The following is a 20,647-nucleotide window of genomic DNA, read 5'->3' on the forward strand; positions in this document are numbered from 1 at the left end:
GTCACAATTTCATTGGATTTAGGTTAAAAGTTGGGTGGAAAAAAGATAATGTGCTTATGTTGACTTCTTGCAAATCCTATCAGTTTTTCAGGTTGATTCTACGACATCACATGGATTTCTTTCCGGTTGAAATGACGTGGAAACAACATTTATTCAACCATTTTCTGCCCAGTAGGTTATACCTCCATCTCTTGCCAGTTTATTACACTACTACATGGACTCACTAGTTCACAGCATTTCACATCGACTTCCTTCCTCCTCACCATCCAGCAGTAAAACATTCAGACCTCTCAGTTCCTGTGTGAAACAAGCTGCTTTACCGAGAAAGGAGATGTGATGTGAGACGTTTGTGACCTGTCCTGGTTCCATCCTCTGTACCTGAAGCATGGGGCAGCTACTGATGCAGGGATTGCTGTGGGCTGTGATTTTCCTGGGCTCATCTGTCCCTAATATCGAGTCCTCAGAGTACAACCCATTTCCTGGCATCACCGATAAGAAGTTCATCGACGACTGTGTGAGGATACACAACGACAACCGATCCTCTGTGAATCCACCAGCCAGAAATATGCTCTACATGGTAAGCAGTGAGACAATGAGACGGGGTGGCAGGGTAGCCTAGTGGTTAGAACGTTGGACTAGTAACCGGAACTGACAAGGTACAAATCTGTCGTTCTGTCCCTGAACAGGCAGTTAACCCACTGTTCCAAGGCCGTCATTGAAAATAAGAATTTCTTCTTCACCGACTTGCCTAGTTAAATAAAGGTTTAAAAAATGAGAGCATGCAACACTGTATTCCCAAGTGAAAACCATAATATAGCTAATATTGGTTCCATGTAAATTATTCAGAATTGGATTGCTTTTGCAGTTGGAAAAGTGACAATTACGAATATGCAATACGTGAATAGCGCTTAAACGCTTCCTAAAGCAACAGCAATGCATATAAACATTGCCTTGTGAGTAAGCTATAGTTGAATAAGACAGGGCTCTACACTGTCCTTTTTTACAAGAACGTGTAACGCCTAAGTTAAACTGTAGGCGCACACAAAGAAATGTAGGAGCACAATGAAACATTTGAGGTAAAGTAATAAAACTAGAATCCTAAATTTTTCGAGGCGCACTGGTGCACCTAAATTAAAATTCCAGGTCGAAGACAAAATATGTAGCCGCATAGGCAAGTAAAATGGTCGCACTGTAGAGCCCTGTAAAACAATGTTAGAATGAAAAGGAGGACAAGCCAATCAGATCCATAGAGGCGTGTAATCAGTTTCATATCACAGATACTGTCATGTTTTTAGACACTCACTAATTTGGTTGCATTTTTTTCCCTTCAAGACGTGGGATGAGGGCTTGGCTGTCACTGCAAGGGCCTGGGCAAGACACTGTGATTTCCAACACAACATCTACCTGAAAGAGGTCAGACGGGTCCACCCTGTCTTCTCCTCCGTGGGAGAGAACATCTGGGCAGGATACCCGCCCTCCACGTTCTCCGTCATGCGGGCCATGGATTTATGGGTCAAAGAAGTGAACGATTACTCATACCAAAGAAATGCGTGTAAACCAGGAAAAATGTGTGGCCACTACACACAGGTACGTGTCCTCTACTGAATAGAACAGCATCACTGCTAAAAACCATCAAAACGACAAAATGCAGTTTTAGCGTTGGGCCAATAACCAAAAGATTGCTAGTTCAAATCCCGAGCCAACTAGGTGAAACATTTACTGATCTGTCCTTGAGCACGGCACTTAACCCTAATTGCACCAGGGGCACTATCAATAACAGTTGATCCCTGGCCTTGACCACACTCTCTGAAGCTGTCTCAGGGAGCATGGGATATGCAAAAATCACCTATTTCACACCACACAGGTTGCACACTTGTACATGTGTGAAACATAACAAATATAAGCACCCACTATTTGACCTATTGTAAAAAAAAAAATGGTATAAAAGGGGAACTCAATATTTCATAATCTTTGCCGACTGTATGCTTGTTTGCATTCCCAGGTTGTTTGGGCGACGAGCTACAAGGTTGGTTGCGCCGTCCAAATATGCCCAAATGGCGTCGACAGGACTTCGTTTTCTGATAAAGAGGGAGCCATATTTGTTTGTAACTATGCCGAAGCGTAAGTCAAACTGAATGCACATATTACATTCACAAAGCGTAAGGCAGACTGAATACACAGATATACCAAATGAAATCAAATTGTATTGGTCACATACACATATTTAGAAGATGTTATTGCAGGTGTAAAGAAATGCGTGTATTCCTAGCTCCAACAGTGCAGTAATATCTAACAATTCATGTACACCGAAAGGAAAATTCCACCCCAAAACTATTTTGGTATTTGTTTCATTAGTCCATTGTATATATAGTCCCAAAAAGTGTTACATGTCAGCAATTTCAAGATACAGTCAGAAGTTTACATACACCTTAGCCAAATACATTTAAATCTAGTTTTTCACAATTCCTGACTTTTAATCCTAGTAAAAATACCCTGTCTTAGGTCAGTTAGGATCACCACTTTATTTTAAGAATTTGAAATGTCAGAATAATAGTAGAGAGAATTATTTATTTCAGCTTTTATTTATTTCATCACATTCCCGGTGGGTCAGAAGTTTACATACATTCAATTAGTATTTGGTAGCATTGCCTTTAAATTGATTCACTTGGGTCAAACGTTTCGGATAGTCTCCCACAAGCTTCCCACAATAAGTTGGGTGAATTTTGGCCCATTCCTCCTGACAGAGCTGGTGTAACTGAGTCAGGTTTGTAGGCCTCCTTGCTCGCACACACTTTTTCAGTTCTGCCCAGACATTTTCTCTGGGAATGAGGTCAGGGCTTTGTGATGGCCACTCCAATACCTTGACATTGTTGTCCTTAAGCCATTTTGCCACAACTTTGAAAGTATGCTTGGGGTCATTGTCCATTTGCAAGACCCATTTGCGACCAAGCTTTAACTTCCTGTCTGATGTCTTGAGATGTTGATTCAATATATTCACGTAATTTTCTTACCTCAAGTGCACCAATCCCTCCTGCAGCAAAGCACCACCAAAACATGCTGCTGCCACCCCCGTGCTTCACGGTTGGGATGGTGTTCTTCGGCTTGCAAGCCTCCCCCTTTTTCCTCCAAACATAACGATGGTCATTATGGCCAAACAGTTCTATTTTTGTTTCATCAGACCAGAGGACATTTCTCCAAAAAGTACGATCTTTGTCCCCATGTGCAGTTGCAAACAATAGTTGGCATTTTCATGGCGGTTTTGGAGCAGTGGCTTCTTCCTTTCTGAGCGGCCATTCAGGTTGTCGACATAGGACTTGTTTTACTGTGGATATAGATACTTTTGTACCTATTCACTCCAGCATCTTCACAAGGTCCTTTGCGATTTGCACACCAAAGTATGCTCGTCTCTAGGAGACAGAACGCATCCCCTTCCTGAGCGGTATGGTGGCTGTGTGGTCCCATGGTGTTTATACTTGCGTACTATTGTTTGTACAGATGGTACCTTCAGGCATTTGGAAATTTCTCCCAAGGATTAACCAGACTTGTGGAGGTCTACAATTTTTTTCTGAGGTCTTGGCTGATTTCTTAAGATTTTCCCATGATGTCAAGTAAAGTGGCATTGAGTTTGAAGGTAGGACTTGAAATACATCCACAGGTACACCTACAATTGACTCAAATTATGTCAATTAGCCAATCAGAAGCTTTTAAAGCCATGACATCATTTTATGGAATTTTCCAAGCTGTTTAAAGGCAGTCAACTTAGTGTATGTAAACATCTGACCCACTGGAATTGTGATACAGTGAATTATAAGTGAAACAATCTGTCTGTAAACAATTTTTGGAAAAATCACTTGTGTCAAGCACAAAGTAGATGTTCTAGCCGACTTGCCAAAACTATAGTTTGTTAACAAGAAATTTGTGGAGTGGTTGAAAAATGAGTTAATGACTCCAACCTAAGTGTATGTAAACATCTGACATCAACTGTATATAACATTCAAAATACAGAAATGCAGCCGGTATGATGCATTTTGCATCAAAAGATTCTGCGTCGTGCATCAGTTTAGTTTATTTTTTTGATGCAATATGAATCATTTCTGGAACACCTGGGGATTTTTTGAAAGGTTATTGGAATTATGCAACCTTGCACACATTGTACTTTCCTTTCGGCAAAAAAAAGAAAGTCTAAGATGCTCTGATTTTAGAAATATGGAAACATTTTAGATCAATTAAAAGGATGTGCATTGCTTTCTCCAGGGGAAACGTGGTTGAGATGTTACCATACCAGAACGGGTTGGAAGAATGCAGCTCTTGTGAGGGTGCAAACAATCAATGCCAGGCCAAGCTCTGCCGTGAGTCTGTCAGCTACCATTTCCCACACCCAATAAAATAAGATGCAGGACAACCCTGTGATGGTCTGAATCTTCAACATATTCCTCCACAACACCCCCAATACTCTTTCCCTTGTACATGCTACATGTTCAACACCCAATACTCTTTCCCTTGTACATGCTACATGCTACACGTTCAACACCCAATACCATTTTCTATTGGTGACATAATAAAGCTGCCTTGTTGTCTTCTCTCTTTACAGACAATCCAAAACGAGATGAACAGAAAAGTATGTATTGAATACGCAACCCTTCATTTAAATGAACTTCCTAAACCACAATGGCAGAATGTGTTCTTTGTGACCAACATTAGCCTTTACTTTTCTCACCTGTGTACAGGTTACAGATGGACCCCCGACTGGGACCCCACCCTGGCCACCTGTGGCCCCTGCTGCATGGCCATATTGGCCATCCGACCCCTGGCCCTTCTCCTCACCTTTGTCGCCGCATTTGGAGTACACAGACTGTACCCAAGCATATTTTTTTACGAATAGCTGAGAGGTTTAGATTAATTGACCTGCACTGTTCTCATTGTTGTCATGGCTTTCTAAATGTGGTCCTGTCTTTTTAAAATTCCTGCAGAGCCTCAAACCAAACTCCCATTGTGGTACAATAAAGTGAACTACTACTAAAATGTATATGCTGCTTTTGCTGCTTCCATTAATGTGTTGAAGGGAAAGTTTACCCCAAAACGTAACCAAAAGTTGATTTACTGACCTCAAGGAGTTATGCAGCAGTCTTTAATACAAACTATACGAGCCCTCTAAAGTAAACAATGCCTAAAATAAGCCCTCTAAAGTAAACAATGCCTAAAATAAGCCCTCTAAAGTAAACAATGCCTAAAATAAGCCCTCTAAAGTAAACAATGCCTAAAATAAGCCCTCTAAAGTAAACAATGCCTAAAATAAGCCCTCTAAAGTAAACAATGCCTAAAATAAGCCCTCTAAAGTAAACAATGCCTAAAATAAGCCCTCTAAAGTAAACAATGCCTAAAATAAGCCCTCTAAAGTAAACAATGCCTAAAATAAGCCCTCTAAAGTAAACAATGCCTAAAATAAGCCCTCTAAAGTAAAAAATGCCTAAAATAAGCCCTCTAAAGTAAACAATGCCTAAAATAAGCCCTCTAAAGTAAACAATGCCTAAAATAAGCCCTCTAAAGTAAACAATGCCTAAAATAAGAGCAGGAAAAATAGGTCTCAAATAGCTCATACATAAAATGTCACAATCTGTGTTTCTGTTAAGTTACATTTTTGAAAATAACTGTTTCTCCCCCAAAAATCATGTTTGCTTAACAATGAACAATAGTGTTGGCAAGTCTGGGACCAGGCTCACCAACCACTGACAGCAGAACTCATAACACAAGAGCTTATGAAGGTTGAAGAGTGGTGTCTAAAATCATCTCATTTGGCCTAACAGGAAAATCAATTCTACAAATACAGAATAAGAGATTATCATATACTTGTTTTAATGAGTTTTTAGAAGTAGCGACACCAAATTACAAAAAATGCAGCCCAACACAGTTCTCCTAAACATCACAATGCTATGTCACTGTTCAGCAGTCCTCTAGGCCCATTTCTGCAACACAACGCCTGTAGCAGCACACGACAACCATGTTCATTTAATCATGAACTAAAACTTTTAGTGCCTTTTCTCAAAGCCTGCAGGTATATAACTTAATACCTTGTTAATCATTTATAATAAGGACTATAAAAAGGCTTTTAATAGTATGCATGTTTTTTTAAATGAGTATACATTAACAGCCTAAGTCAGCATCATTATGAAACATTACTAGCCTTCCAATGCATTAACTGCATCATAAGCCATTATACTCGCAGTCTTCATAAAGTAGAGTGCTTACTGTAAATATTAACATGGGCAGGTGTTGGTGGAAAGCAGTACAAGTTGTTCTGAGGATTAGGACAAGAGGAGGAATCTGTGGCGTCGGGATAAACCAGGTGAACCACATTCTGTGCACATCTTACAAACAGTTGCTAAACAATATTGAAGAACGGGCCTCGGTCACAGGCTAACTGGGTAACACTGAGGCATTGGGTGTCACATATAGGGAGACACCTTTACTGTATACTGTCTCCTCTACTGAGGACAGAGGCATTCCATATTAATTTCATCAAAACTATGAGGAAGATTCATCTCTGAGGAATTGGGGATATTATATTAATATCCCAAATACATCTTTAGACAAACCCATGACCTGACAAACCTGACGTCCTTCACGCTAGTGATCTGCATACCTCGTTTGAATGCAGCAATAGTGAATATTGTCCATTGTCCAAGCTTTTCCAAGGTTAGCCCTTGTTCTTTTTCTTCTTGTCATAGGCGGGTTTGGTCTGTGGGACAGGGTTAACAGAGGGGGCTCCTAGCTTCTTGGTCTTGGCTTTCCTTACCTTAGCCTTGATGGCCTCAATGTTGATTTTGGCTTCTGAGGGAGCTAGAAAAAAACATGGTAAAAGAAAGATAACATATTAAACAGCTAGGTGTGGCTGTGTGGGAGTATGTGCTCAGGCAATGCTTCATTTAACCAGTCAGTTAATGATAATAATTACATGTGTTAAGTGATTTTCATTCTAGAAGAATAATTTCAAAGTGCATAAAATCATTTTATTATAATTGAGAATAGAATGTTTCTGAACACCTCTGGCAAGGCTTGAAGGAAGTGGGTGCAAAGGTCAGGTGGAGAGAAGGTAGTTAAGAACATAATTATTCAAATGATTCACTGTACCTTTGTTGGTCTTCTTCATAACAGGTTTCTCCTTAGGAGGAATAAAGGCCCTGTTTCGCTCCTCTTGCCTCTTAGACAACACCTCGGCTTGTTTCACCTTGGAAACACAGACACAATCAGGCATAGGACAAATGGATTTGGCACAGTAAATCCTGTTGTGTGTGTTTTGAAGGTCATTAGTTTCTCATGCAATGCTATACAAACAGTAACTGGTGCATAGCTATCAAGTCCAGTGATGGTTGCGTTTTTTGAAGGTCATTAGTTTCTCATGCAATGCTATACAAACAGTAACTGGTGCATAGCTATCAAGTCCAGTGATGGTTGCGTTTTTTGAAGGTCATTAGTTTCTCATGCAATGCTATACAAACAGTAACTGGTGCATAGCTATCAAGTGCCAAGTGATAACAGCCAAGTGATAACAGCCAAGTGATATCCATGGTTACCTTTATCTCCTCCATCTTCTTCCTCTTCTTAACACTCTCTCGAAGGAAGAACTCTCCCGTTGCCAGTTCCTTGTCAATCTAGACAACCAGGAAACACAACACAGTGAATCCAGGAACATGGGTTTGAACAAGCTTAGTGATAGGTTTAGTGATGGATGGGTAATATCAAGTAGTTGTAGACCAAGTCATCTGTTGATGTTAGGCTCTATGGCTGTTGTATGTTATAGTACAAGGATGATTCAAAAAGAAGATTGGGAACTTCTAAGCAATTTGCGGGCCGGAAAAGAGGCAGTTTAAAATATATTCATACGACATTCAAGAGTGGTCTGGAGTAATAATTTCCAGGCTTGGAGTAATCATTTCCAGGCCACTCTTGAACTTCTAAAACTAAATAGAAATTACATAAAAAATATATATATATGAGTCCATTATTTCTAAGTGCCCTTTTTCCAGCTCGCAAATTGCGTTTGACTTACAAATATACAAATATATATTTTTTTAATTGTACTGTGCTTGCACTTTGTATGCTACGTTTGATGTGCCATCTACATGAAGATTAGTATACTGGGCTGACATGTTGTATGACACAGGAACCGATACAAATAAATATATCATGCCTGCATAGTGGTTCTGACCCACTAACCTGGTTCTCAGGCTGCTGCTGACCCACTAACCTGGGGTGGTGCTGTTCTGACCCACTACTAACCTGGCCTGGCTCTCAGGCTGCTGCAGGCTGCTGCGGGGGGGCTGTTCTGTTAACCCACTAACCTGGCTCTCAGGCTGCTGCGGGGGAGGCTGGTTCTGACCCACTAACCTGGCTCTCAGGCTGCTGTTCTGACCCACTAACCTGGCTCTCAGGGCTGCGGGGGGGTGCTGTTCTGACCCACTAACCTGGCTCTCAGGCTGCTGCTGCTGTTCTGACCCACTCAACCTGGCTCTCAGGCTGCTGCGGGGGGAGGCTGTTCTGACCCACTAACCTGGCTCTCAGGCTGCTGCGGGGGAGGGGTTCTAACACACTAACCTGGCTCTCAGGCTGACCCACTAACCTGGCTCTCAGGCTGCTGCGGGGGGGGGTGCTGGACCCACTAACCTGGCTCTCAGGCTGCTGCGGGGGGAGGCTGTTCTGACCCACTAACCTGGCTCTCAGGCTGCTGCGGGGGGGGCTGTTCTGACCCACTAACCTGGCTCTCAGGCTGGGGGGTGCTGTTCTGACCCACTAACCTGGCTCTCAGGGCTGCTGGGGGGTGGGGGGAGTGCTGTTCTGACCCACTAACCTGGCTCTCAGGCTGCTGCGGGGGGAGGTGGTTCTGACCCACTAACCTGGCTCTCAGGCTGCTGCGGGGGGAGGCTGTTCTAACACACTAACCTGGCTCTCAGGCTGCTGCGGGGGGGGGTGGTTCTGACCCACTAACCTGGCTCTCAGGCTGCTGCGGGGGGAGGCTGTTCTAACCCACTAACCTGGCTCTCAGGCTGCTGCGGGGGGTGCTGTTCTGACCCACTAACCTGGTCAGGCTCGGGGGAGGCTGTTCCCACTAACCTGGCTCAGGCTGCAGGCTGCTGGCTCTCACTGACACTAACCTGGCTCTCAGGCTGCTGCGGGGGGGTGCTGTTCTGACCCACTAACCTGGCTCTCAGGCTGCTGCGGGGGGAAAGGCGTGTACTCCTTCTTTGTCGTCTTTTTCTTAGGCTCCTTGCGCTTGGTCAGGTTCTTGTGTCGGAAGTTGGGTAGGAATCGCTCCCAGCTCTGCAGCCGCAGCTCGGGGTCCTTGGACAGCTCGCGCTTGATCATGAGCGTCTGCGGCCAACACCAATCGAAAAGTCGAAAGAAGAAAAAGGAGAAGCGTGTTGGAAGAATTAACTTGCATTATTGAAACTGAGGGCGGCTGAAGTCAGACTACATGCTGGTAACTACATGGCAAAGCGCCAAAAAGGATGCAGGGGCAATCTGCAATTGCTACATCCATTTTTGCACACACACATATATATATTTAAATAACACGCTGCTCAAAAAATAAAGGGAACCCTAAAAACACATCCGAGATCTGAATGAATGAAATATTCTTATTAAATACTTTTTTCTTTACATAGTTGAATGTACTGACAACAAAAATCATGCAAAAAATTATCAATGGAAATCAAATTTATCCACCATGGAGGTCTGGATTTGGAGTCACACTCAAAATTAAAGTGGAAAACCACACTACAGGCTGATCCAATGTTGATGTAATGTCCTTGAAACAAGTCAAAATGAGGCTCAGTAGTGTGTGTGGCCTCCACGTGCCTGTATGACCTCCCTACAACGCCTGGGCATGCTCCTGATGAGGTGGCGGATGGTCTCCTGAGGGATCTCCTCCCAGACCTGGACTAAAGCATCCGCCAACTCCTGGACAGTCTGTGGTGCAACGTGGAGTTGGTGGATGGAGAGACATGATGTCCCAGATGTGCTCAATTGGATTCAGGTCTGGGGAACGGGCGGGCCAGTCCATAGCAACAATGCCTTCTTCTTGCAGGAACTGCTGACACACTCCAGCCACATGAGGTCTAGCATTGTCTTGCATTAGGAGGAACCCAGGGCCAACCGCACCAGCATATGGTCTCACAAGGGGTCTGAGGATCTCATCTCGGTACCTAATGGCAGTCAGGCTACCTCTGGCGAGCACATGGAGGGCTGTGCGGCCCCCCAAAGAAATGCCACCCCACACCATGACTGACCCACCGCCAAACCGGTCATGCTGGAGGATGTTGCAGGCAGCAGAACGTTCTCTACGGCGTTCTCCAGACTGTCACATGTGCTCAGTGTGAACCTGTTTTCATCTGTGAAGAGCACAGGACGCCAGTGGCGAATTTGCCAATCTTGGTGTTCTCTGGCAAATGCCAAATGTCCTGCACGGTGTTGGGCTGTAAGCACAACCCCTACCTGTGGATGTCGGGCCCTCATACCACCCTCATGGAGTCTGTTTCTGACCGTTTGAGCAGACACATGCACATTTGTGGCCTGCTGGAGGTCATTTTGCAGGGCTCTGGCAGTGCTCCTCCTTGCACAAAGGCGGAGGTAGCGGTCCTGCTGCTGGGTTGTTGCCCTCCTACGGCCTCCTCCACGTCTCCTGATGTACTGGCCTGTCTCATGGTAGAGCCTCCATGCTCTGGACACTACGCCGACAGACACAGCAAACCTTCTTGCCACAGCTCACATTGATGTTCCATCCTGGATGAGCTGCACTACCTGAGCCACTTGTGTGGGTTGTAGACTCCGTCTCATGCTACCACTAGAGTGAAAGCACCGCCAGCATTCAAAAGTGACCAAAACATCAGCCAGGAAGCATAGGAACTGAGAAGTGGTCACCACTCCTTTATTGGGGGTGTCTTGCTAATTGCCTATAATATCCACCTGTTGTCTATTCCATTTGCACAACAGCATGTGAAATTTATTGTCAATCAGTGTTGCTTCCTAAGTGGACAGTTTGATTTCACAGAAGTGTGATTGACTTGGAGTTACATTGTGTTGTTTAAGTGTTCCCTTTATTTTTTTGAGCTGTGTATATAGCCCTTGTTCTTTTTCTTCTTGTCATACACACCCATTGATTAGTGAAGAGTATAATTCAGCAGAACCCAAAATATAAGTTTGTTTGTAAACAATGTCATTGTAAACAAACACGGTGTAGCTTCAACAAAAATCTTTAAACTATAATTTTGATATCTTGGATCAGTCCTTGCATCCATAGCAGTCTATGAATTTGAGTGGTTACATTTCTCAAAGGCCCATCCCTCATGGGATTTAAAGGATTGCTCCTTTAAATCCCTTGAGCCACAGCATTAAAGAAGCAACACCTCACATTTTTATTTCTTTGACTGCTTAGAAATGCCTAAAATAGCTTAAGTATGGCTTCCTCCCTGACCATAAAAAAAAAAAAGTTTTGTTTTGCTAAGATTTTGGTTATTGTTGACAACCTCGTGTACGAGAGCCAATCGGAATAAAGGACTGTCCAAACACGATAAAAAACTTGAAAATAAGTTATGACAGATAGAATAAGTCGGTCTGAAGCATGTTGTTCTCAGCTGTCAAGGAACTTCAAACTTCCCCTTTTGGGATCATGGTAAGTTCAAGTCATCTACTCTAAAGGACTCCAGTTTGTTTTGGACTTCCTCTGTGGCGTCAACAAAAACCCCACATCCTCTTACATAGAACAGTGTCGGTTGCTTTAAGTTTATCACGAACCATGACAAAGTACACATAGAACACCTTTCTCCTCCTCATTGGATGTGGAGGAGAAAGGTATCAATTACCTTGATGTTGTAGATAGGGTGGATGTTCTTCATGGTATCCAACACCACTTTCCGTACCTACATATGAAAAATAATATTTTAGCAGATAATAATTGAGTCACTCAAAGCACAAAAAAAAAAAATTTGATGCTCACTCCAGGGAAGTTTAATACACCCCCCCACAATTTCTTGATATTAAATTGGTAGTTAGTCTTGTCCCATCGCTGCAACTCCCCTATGGACTCGGGAGAGGCGAAGGCCGAGAGCCATGCATCCTACGAAACACGACCCTGCCAAGCCGCACTGCTTCTTGACACACTGCTCGCTTAATCCTGGAAGCCAGCCGCACCAATGTGTCAGAAGAAACACAGTACAGCTGGCGACCGGAGTCAGCTTGCAGGCGCCTGGCCCACCACAAGGAGTTGCTAGAGCGCAACGGGAAAAGGAAACCCTCCCCTAACCCGGACGACGCTGGGCCACATTCTCATTTACAGCAACAACCTGTGGAATAGTAACAGGGGAGAGAAATTAGTCAATTAGAAGCTGGGGATGATTAGGTGACCATGATGCTATGAGGGCCAGATTGGGAATTTAGCCAGGACACCGGGGTTCACCCTTACTCTCATGATAACTGCCATGGGATCTTTAGTGACCACAGAGAGTCAGGACACCCATTTTATGTCCCAATCCAAAAGACGCCACCCTACATTGGGCAATGTCCCCAATCAATGCCCTGGGGCATTGGGATAAAAAACAATGTAAACTAGAGAAAAGAGTGCCTCCTACTGGCCTTCCAACACCACTTCCAGCAGAATCTGGTCTCCCATCCAGGGACCGACCAGGAACAACCCTGCTTAGCTTCTGAGACAATAGTGATAGTATGCACCTGAAAGGGATTCATTACCATCAATTGCAAAATTTGTACGGCCTAATCTCCCTATGGAGAGGGGGGATCTAAACCAATTCAATAAATGATTTGTTGCCATAGCAGAAATAGGCACCTGATGAATTCAACAGGCTTATTTCAGTGGTTCCAGTGCGTGGTTAAGGGAGAGAGCAGCATAGTGCTCAGTAGGGAGAAAGCATTTAGAAACGTAATGAAATGGAGAGGTACTACCTAAAAACGCATATTTGCCTTACAAAATGTTTTGCTATGGTGTACCCTACTGAACATGGTCCTGATTGAGGAAATCAGCGCTTACCTCTTTGAGGCCGTTGAAGGGTCCCAGGGCTGACACAGTGTTCCCCTGCACCATGACGTAGCAATTGGTGAGCAGCTCCAATGCCTGAGGGGGAAACAGGTTAGATAAATACCTGTAAGAGGGAGGTTGAATGTGTTCCACGGAGAGCAATCTCCATCCGCCGACAGCACCGCTACCACGACCGCCGACAGCACCGCTACCACGGCCGCCGACAGCACCGCTACTACGGCCGCCGACAGCACCGCTACTACGGCCGCCGACAGCACCGCTACTACGGCCGCCGACAGCACCGCTACTACGGCCGCCGACAGCACCGCTACTACGGCCGCCGACAGCACCGCTACTACGACCGCCGACAGCACCGCTACTACGACCGCCGACAGCACCGCTACTACGACCGCCGACAGCACCGCTACTACGACCGCCGACAGCACCGCTACTACGACCGCCGACAGCACCGCTACTACGACCGCCGACAGCACCGCTACTACGACCGCCGACAGTACTGAACACCTGCACTGCCTCTCCGCACCTTAGCACAGACATACTTGCTGATACCAGACCTTTTTACTACTGCACAATTGAAACACTTGCCCTCCAATCCCCCCTTTCTCTGATACATGTGTAAATATTTGACTATAAATTGGGCCTTCCTGTTTTATACTTACGTTAAATTGTTTATTCTATTCTACTGAGCCATTTACATTGTTTGTATTCTGATCTTTTATAATTGTTGTTGTTATTGTTGCACTGTCGTGAAGGAACCTGCAAGGAAGCATTTCATTGGATGCTGTATACCAGACCTTTTACTACTGCATCCAATGCTGAAACACTATGCCCTCCAATCCCCCTGTTCTCTGATACATGTGTAAATATTTGACTATAAATTGGGCCTTCCTGTTTTATACTGTACGCTAAATTGTTTATTCTATTCTGCTGATACCATTTACATTGTTTGTATTCTGATCTTTTATACCATTATCCTGTGCTGTACACCATTATCCTGTGCTGTACACCATGCGTATCCTGTGCTGAACCTGCATCCTGTGCTGCATTTCATGCGGATCCTGTGCTGTATACCATGCGTATCCTGTGCTGTATACCATGCGTATCCTGTGCTGTATACCATGCGTATCCTGTGCTGTATACCATGCGTATCCTGTGCTGTATACCATGCGTATCCTGTGCTGTATACCATGCGTATCCTGTGCTGTATACCATGCGTATCCTGTGCTGTATACCATGCGTATCCTGTGCTGTACACCATGCGTATCCTGTGCTGTATACCATGCGTATCCTGTGCTGTATACCATGCGTATCCTGTGCTGTATACCATGCGTATCCTGTGCTGTACACCATGCGTATCCTGTGCTGTATACCATGCGTATCCTGTGCTGTACACCATGCGTATCCTGTGCTGTACACCATGCGTATCCTGTGCTGTATACCATGCGTATCCTGTGCTGTATACCATGCGTATCCTGTGCTGTATACCATGCGTATCCTGTGCTGTATACCATGCGTATCCTGTGCTGTATACCATGCGTATCCTGTGCTGTATACCATGCGTATCCTGTGCTGTATACCATGCGTATCCTGTGCTGTACACCATGCGTATCCTGTGCTGTACACCATGCGTATCCTGTGCTGTACACCATGCGTATCCTGTGCTGTATACCATGCGTATCCTGTGCTGTATAGCATGCGTATCCTGTGCTGTATACCATGCGTATCCTGTGCTGTATACCATGTGTATCCTGTGCTGTATACCATGCGTATCCTGTGCTGTATACCATGTGTATCCTGTACAGAAGACCAACAAAACTTTAAACTTCTTACTGCACAGTGCTTCTTACTGCACAGAATCATTTCCCTCTCCATATCCCCTACAAGAGTAAATATACTTACTTTGAATAAGTGCTTTTACTTTTAGATGTATTGTGCACATTCTCTCCAGCTATATACTGTCCTCATTTGTTCCTTCTACTTATTTGAATTCAATATTTTTGTTGTTGTAGCACTGTTGAGAGGAGAGCTTGCAAGTAAATGTATACACCCTGTGCATATGACAAATAAACTTTGATTTGATGAGCTGAATGATTCTGAAACGTTGGGAGGTGTTAATAACACTATGCTGCCACCTAGTGATGCTAACATCTAAACACAAAACTACTATGTATCCCATTGAACGCTCTCCCTGGCTACACGGTTGAACAAGACGCACCTTGAGTGTAGATCCTTTAGGTCCGATGAGTCTCTGCCTCCTCTTCACAAACCGTTCTCTGGTTCTGACCAGCGTGCCAATTTTGATGATGTCACACGCCATGTCATCCTCCAAAATACGCACGGCCTAAAGGTGGAAGACAGACGAAAACATCAACCAAATGAAGATGCTTGTACTGGTTTCTTTCTTTGGGGTAAGTATAGAGTTTTGACTATTCTTCCACATTATCAGGATCATTGTTGGAAGTTCAACTATGAATTGATAAACAAGAGAGCATGCCTACCTGCTCAAAAGGCACACTTCTGGCCAACAGCTTGATGAGGTCCCGTGCCCTCACAACGGCATATGGGTCAAAGGTCTTTTTGGTGGTGCAAACCGTGATGCTGCCCTCGATCAAATCCAGGGTGGCCTTGATGTGCTGTTGATGAGGAAGAAAAGCAGAACATCAATGTTTTGGACAATTTAAAGGCTGTGTGCCTAAATCTAGGAGAGGATCATTCATCCTCACATGGCTACATATCTGCATGTTCACAGACACCTTATACACGGGCTGATAAGAATGGATCAACTCTTGACTCAATGTAACATTCTTAAAGCTGGAACCCTTAATGGTGAAACTACCTCGTCACATTGTGATCTTATAACAAAGAAGTTACTGCAAACAAAAATGTCCCCCTGAGACATCATTGCACGGTCCAGTGGAGGCTGCTGATGGGAGGACGGCTCATAATGGCTGGAACAGAGTGAATGGAATCACACATGGAAACCATGTGTTTGATACTACTCCAATCCAGCCATTAACACAAGCCCATTCTCCCCAATGAAGGTGCCACCAACCTCCTGTGTTGCACACGCTATAGAACAGCAGAATACGTACTGCCATTTCTTAACACCTCTCGACACACCTCTCCTCTGTTTCATCCACAAAACAAAAACAATAACATAGGGGCTGGTCCAGACAGTGACACCACAGACAGATTAATGAGCCAGATATTTCACCGGATGTGTAAATGTGAAGCATCCGGTTGGCGTTGCTACTAGGGCTGGGCGGTATACCATATTTCATGATATACTGGTATTGATGCAGGGACCGGTTTGGGTTTTTAAATTTACCTTCTATACCGAATGTTTGGTTTGTTAAATATGATACACCATGTGTAATGTCAATTTTTATAATTCACTTCGCTACTTGAGTCATCTCGCTCCACTTTCTCTCCGTGCCACTTTCCATGTCACTCAAGGAGTGCATTTGATGTTCCTCAACCACGAGACACTTGCCTTCAGTCTGCATGGTCAATGCAGCAATGTTGATAACAATGCTTTTCACTTTGCTTCTTAATAATCCACTAGCGTTCTATAATGACACTATTAGTTTGTGTTTCTTACATCAGCAAACAGCTAGTCTGTCTTTTCTTAGCAAGTTGCTCTAAATCTTGAGACAGTAATTGTTAGCCACTAATGCTAATAGCTAGCTAATAAAGATACTGAGTATGAGCAAACATAGCTACCTAATACAGCCTGATAATACTAGTGATGGTGTAGACCTAAATCAGCATGTTGTTTGTGCAACAGTATCTTCTAAATCAAAGAGGAATATGTTAGCTACATCAAGTAGCTAAGAGAACACATGAAATGTAGCCAAAGCTTATAGGGTCCATCCTTATTTGCCCATATCGTGCAGCCCTATGTGGCAGTGTGGAAATTCTCAATTGAGCAGTGGTGTAAAGTACCCAAGCAAAAATTATTTAAAGTACTTAAGTAAAACATACTTTCAAGTACTAGTTAAGTAGTTTTTTTTGTATTTGTCCTATACTGTTTTTATTTTATTTTTGACAACATTTACTTTACCACATTCCTAAACAAAATAATGTACTTTTTACGCCATACATTATCCCTGACACCTAAAAGTACTCGTTACATTTGGAATGCTTAGCAGGACAGAAAAATGGTCCAATTCACGCACTTTTCAAGAGAACATCCCTGGTCATCCACTGCCTCGGATCTTGAGGACTCACTAAACACAAATGCTTTGTTTGTAAATGATGTCTGAGTGTGCCCTTGGCTATCCATACATACAAGAAAATGGTGCCATCTGGTTTGCTTAATATAAGGAATTTGAAATGATTTATACTTTTATTTTTGATAATTAAGTACATTATATCAATTACATTTCCTTTTGATACTTAAGTATATTTAAAACCACTTTTAGACTTTTACTCAAGTAGTATTTTACTGGGTGACACTTTTACTCGAGTCATTTTCTATAAACGCAAACACATCTATACTTTTACTAATGTATAACAATTGGGTACTTTTTCCACCACTGCAATTGAGTGCAGGAAATGCAGAAATAATAAGTGCTGAAATTGAACAGTATAAAACAATCAGAATGGAGACTCATCGAAATCACTTATAATGTATGTGTTGCCACCCTAGGATCATTCACTACTCAAAGCAAATGTAGAACTTTTATTATTCAAAACTTTAAAAAAGACTGTCACACCATTTTTTAAATTTAAATACCGTGATATAATATTTTGGCCATATTGCTACTCACTACCAAATATGGTGATGAGAGGAAGCCCACAGTGTGAGACGATGGAGTGAGATGGATTTTGGCCGACATTCTGCTAATTTTCTACTATTCCTACATCATTTTTTAAATGTTTTAATTATATATGGCCATTGACCACTGAACTGCCTCGTGGGCTTAGTTCAACTGCCCATCAGAGCCCAAAATACGTTTTTATAATCCAATAAACAATGGAGACACTATAGCCTCGAGACATTGTTAAAGCTATAACTTGATCTCATGGATCGTTAAATCCTTGCATTCATAGCTCTGTCTATGAATTTGAGTGGCTACATTTCTCCAGCAACGTCCCTCAACTTTTAACCAAAACTGTATCAGAATGGACGCTTTGTTATTATTTCAACTGCATATTTCCCTTTTAATTGGCTTAACTTACTGAATCGCCTAATGCTTTTTGCACCAGTGGCCAGCATTCTTTCAGGTATGCCTCTCTATACTTCGGAAAGAGAGTGGCGAAACTGCTCTCCTCCAGTAGACCTTTGGGGTTGTCATCTTTTGTGAATGCTGGCTCCTTCCATCCATCGGGAACAGTGAAGAGTTGAGATTCATCCACTGAAAATACAAGATTAGAACCTAGGATATAACACACCTAACGTTATAGTCAGCTCCATAACTAGGTAGGTAAATTGCATGCACGTTTTCCCATAGAATAAACGTTCTTTCACTGAGAACAAATTGGTAGCAGTCTTCAAGCAGTGCTCAAACTAGCACCATAAATAAGCATGAGACCGGGCGCGAGCTACACAAATCAAGGGAAATCAGGCTTCTGCTCAGATACATGAATCCAGAAACGTGGACTATTATTAAGAAATAATACATTTGTTTCTGATACTAGACAATACCGTTGTAATACCTTGGTTTGTATTCTTTTTCGACTTCTTCCCCGACCGCGTTTCATTCACGCTTCCTTCGTTAGTGGAGGACGCCATTTTTGTTATGCCGGAAATACAGACCGGAACTGCGTAGTTTGGAACTAAGATGAGGGCTGCATTCAAAATTGCTGCGTTGCATTACGTGCTAAGAGCGTTCTTCAAACTATATCCCAATGTGTAAGAGTCTTTGCAAAATTGTGCCACAACAACCTTTTCGATCCTTACAATATGTGCTATTATTTATCTATCCTTCATATTGATTTGTCGTTCCTATCACTACATTATTGGAGCGGCAGGTAACCTAGAGCGTTGGGCCAGTAACCGAAAATTCGAATCCCCAAGCTGACAAGGTAAACATCTGTCGTTCTGCCCCTGTACAAGGCAGTTAACCCACTGTTCCTAGACCGTCGTTGTAAATAATAACTTGTTCTTAGCTGACTTGCCTAGTTAAATTAAAAACCATTTATAATAACACCCCTATCACTATTTTGTATAAATAACCATTTCTGACAGTGTATTTCATGTTCAGGTGGTAACTTCGCTTTGTTGGCTAATTAGCTGCTGTTTAGCCATAATCAGCAGATTTTCGACCAACCTGGCTATACCTTCTTCGTTCTCATTTCGGAAGTCACTGGTGTCTTCAGAACTTCTGTAGCTAGTTGCATTGAAATACCTATAGAAAATGCTCCATTATTAAATACAGTTTTGTGTAACGTATGTGAAACGGCTAGCTAGTCAGCGGTGGTGCGCGCAAAATAGCGGTTCGATCGTGACGTCACTTGCCCTGAGACCTCTGCGATGGCCGCTGCTTTTGTGGAGCGATGGGTATAGCTTCGTGGGTGGCTGATGTGTGCAGATGTAATAGAATAACTTTACGTCCGTCCCCTCGCCCATACCCGGGCGTGAACCAGGGACCTTCTGCACACATCAAACAACAGTCACCCACGAAGCATCGTTACCCATCGCTCCACAAAAGCCGCGGCCCTTGCAGAGCAAGGGGAACTACTACTTCAAGGTCTCAGAGCAAGTGACGTAACCGATCGAAACGCTATTTAGCGCGCACTGCTAACTAAGCTAGCCGTTTCACATCCGTTACACAGAGGGTCCCTGGTATGGGCGAAGGGACGGTCTAAAGTCATACGGTTACATTTGCAACAATTTATACGCCGCCATCTTAAGTGTCTTTGTGCAATATTTTGGCTATTAATTGTAACTAGCGTTAGCACATTGCCTGGAAGTCTATGGGAATAGCTAGCATGTTAGCTGCTACCATAGATGTCAATGCATTGTGCTTATGCCTAGAAGTATATGGGAATAGCTAGAATGCTAGGTGCAGCCATGGGTGGGCATTGGAGGGCATAGGCCCAGCCAATCATGAGTTTTTCCACACACAGGCCTTATTACAGACAGAAATACTTCCAAGCCCAGTAAGGTCTACACTTGTATTCAGTGCATGTGACAAACCGTTTGATTTGATGTCTGAGTGTTGCAGTGTGCCTCTGTCTATCCGTTTTAAAAAAAAATTGTGCCATTTGGTTAAGTAATTTTAATTATTTATACCTGTACATTTTTGCAATTACATCTACTTTTGATAAAGTATATTTAAAAGCAAATACTTTTACTCAAGTAGTATTTCACTGGGTGACTTTCACTTGTCATTTTCTATAAAAAACTCAAGTTTGACAATTAGGTACTTTTTCCACGACCACACACCATTCAGGTGGATTAATTATCTTGGCAATGGAGAAATGCTCACTAACAGGGACGTACACATTTGTACACAGCATTTGAGAGAAATAAGCTGTGTGTATATGGACAATGTGATTTTTTAAAATTTGTATTTCTCCTCATGAAACCAACACTTTACATGTTGCATTTATATTTTGGTTCAGTGTAGTTAAGTCATTTGATATATTGGCAAG

At 43.1% G+C, this 20,647-nt stretch overlaps 2 protein-coding genes across 3 annotated transcripts; one reads left to right on the top strand and one right to left on the bottom strand.

Moving 5' to 3' along the window:
• Positions 1 to 185: 185 nt before the first annotated feature.
• glipr1a (GLI pathogenesis-related 1a) lies at positions 186 to 5,026 on the top strand. The gene is made up of 6 exons (XM_035755421.2): positions 186 to 577; positions 1,333 to 1,587; positions 2,003 to 2,121; positions 4,255 to 4,349; positions 4,592 to 4,618; positions 4,728 to 5,026. The coding sequence occupies exons 1-6, from the start codon at positions 386 to 388 to the stop codon at positions 4,880 to 4,882; spliced, it is 843 nt and encodes a 280-aa protein (XP_035611314.2). The 5' UTR covers positions 186 to 385; the 3' UTR covers positions 4,883 to 5,026.
• An 805-nt stretch (positions 5,027 to 5,831) lies between these two features.
• On the bottom strand, positions 5,832 to 19,098 carry krr1 (KRR1 small subunit processome component homolog). 2 transcript variants are annotated; one of them, XM_052501727.1, is made up of 10 exons: positions 18,707 to 19,098; positions 18,230 to 18,426; positions 15,544 to 15,678; positions 15,261 to 15,386; positions 13,037 to 13,120; positions 11,856 to 11,912; positions 9,196 to 9,366; positions 7,572 to 7,649; positions 7,129 to 7,225; positions 5,832 to 6,837 (listed from the first exon to the last, which is right to left on the bottom strand). In XM_052501727.1, the coding sequence occupies exons 1-10, from the start codon at positions 18,780 to 18,782 to the stop codon at positions 6,695 to 6,697; spliced, it is 1,164 nt and encodes a 387-aa protein (XP_052357687.1). In that variant the 5' UTR covers positions 18,783 to 19,098; the 3' UTR covers positions 5,832 to 6,694. The 2 variants fall into 2 exon arrangements, with proteins under 2 accessions (XP_052357687.1, XP_035611313.2); XM_035755420.2 differs by having other exon boundaries at positions 18,230 to 18,405; positions 18,707 to 19,084.
• Positions 19,099 to 20,647: the final 1,549 nt, after the last annotated feature.

This window comes from Oncorhynchus keta, unplaced genomic scaffold (genome assembly GCF_023373465.1).
Source record: "Oncorhynchus keta strain PuntledgeMale-10-30-2019 unplaced genomic scaffold, Oket_V2 Un_contig_14255_pilon_pilon, whole genome shotgun sequence".
Lineage (NCBI taxonomy): Eukaryota > Metazoa > Chordata > Actinopteri > Salmoniformes > Salmonidae > Oncorhynchus > Oncorhynchus keta.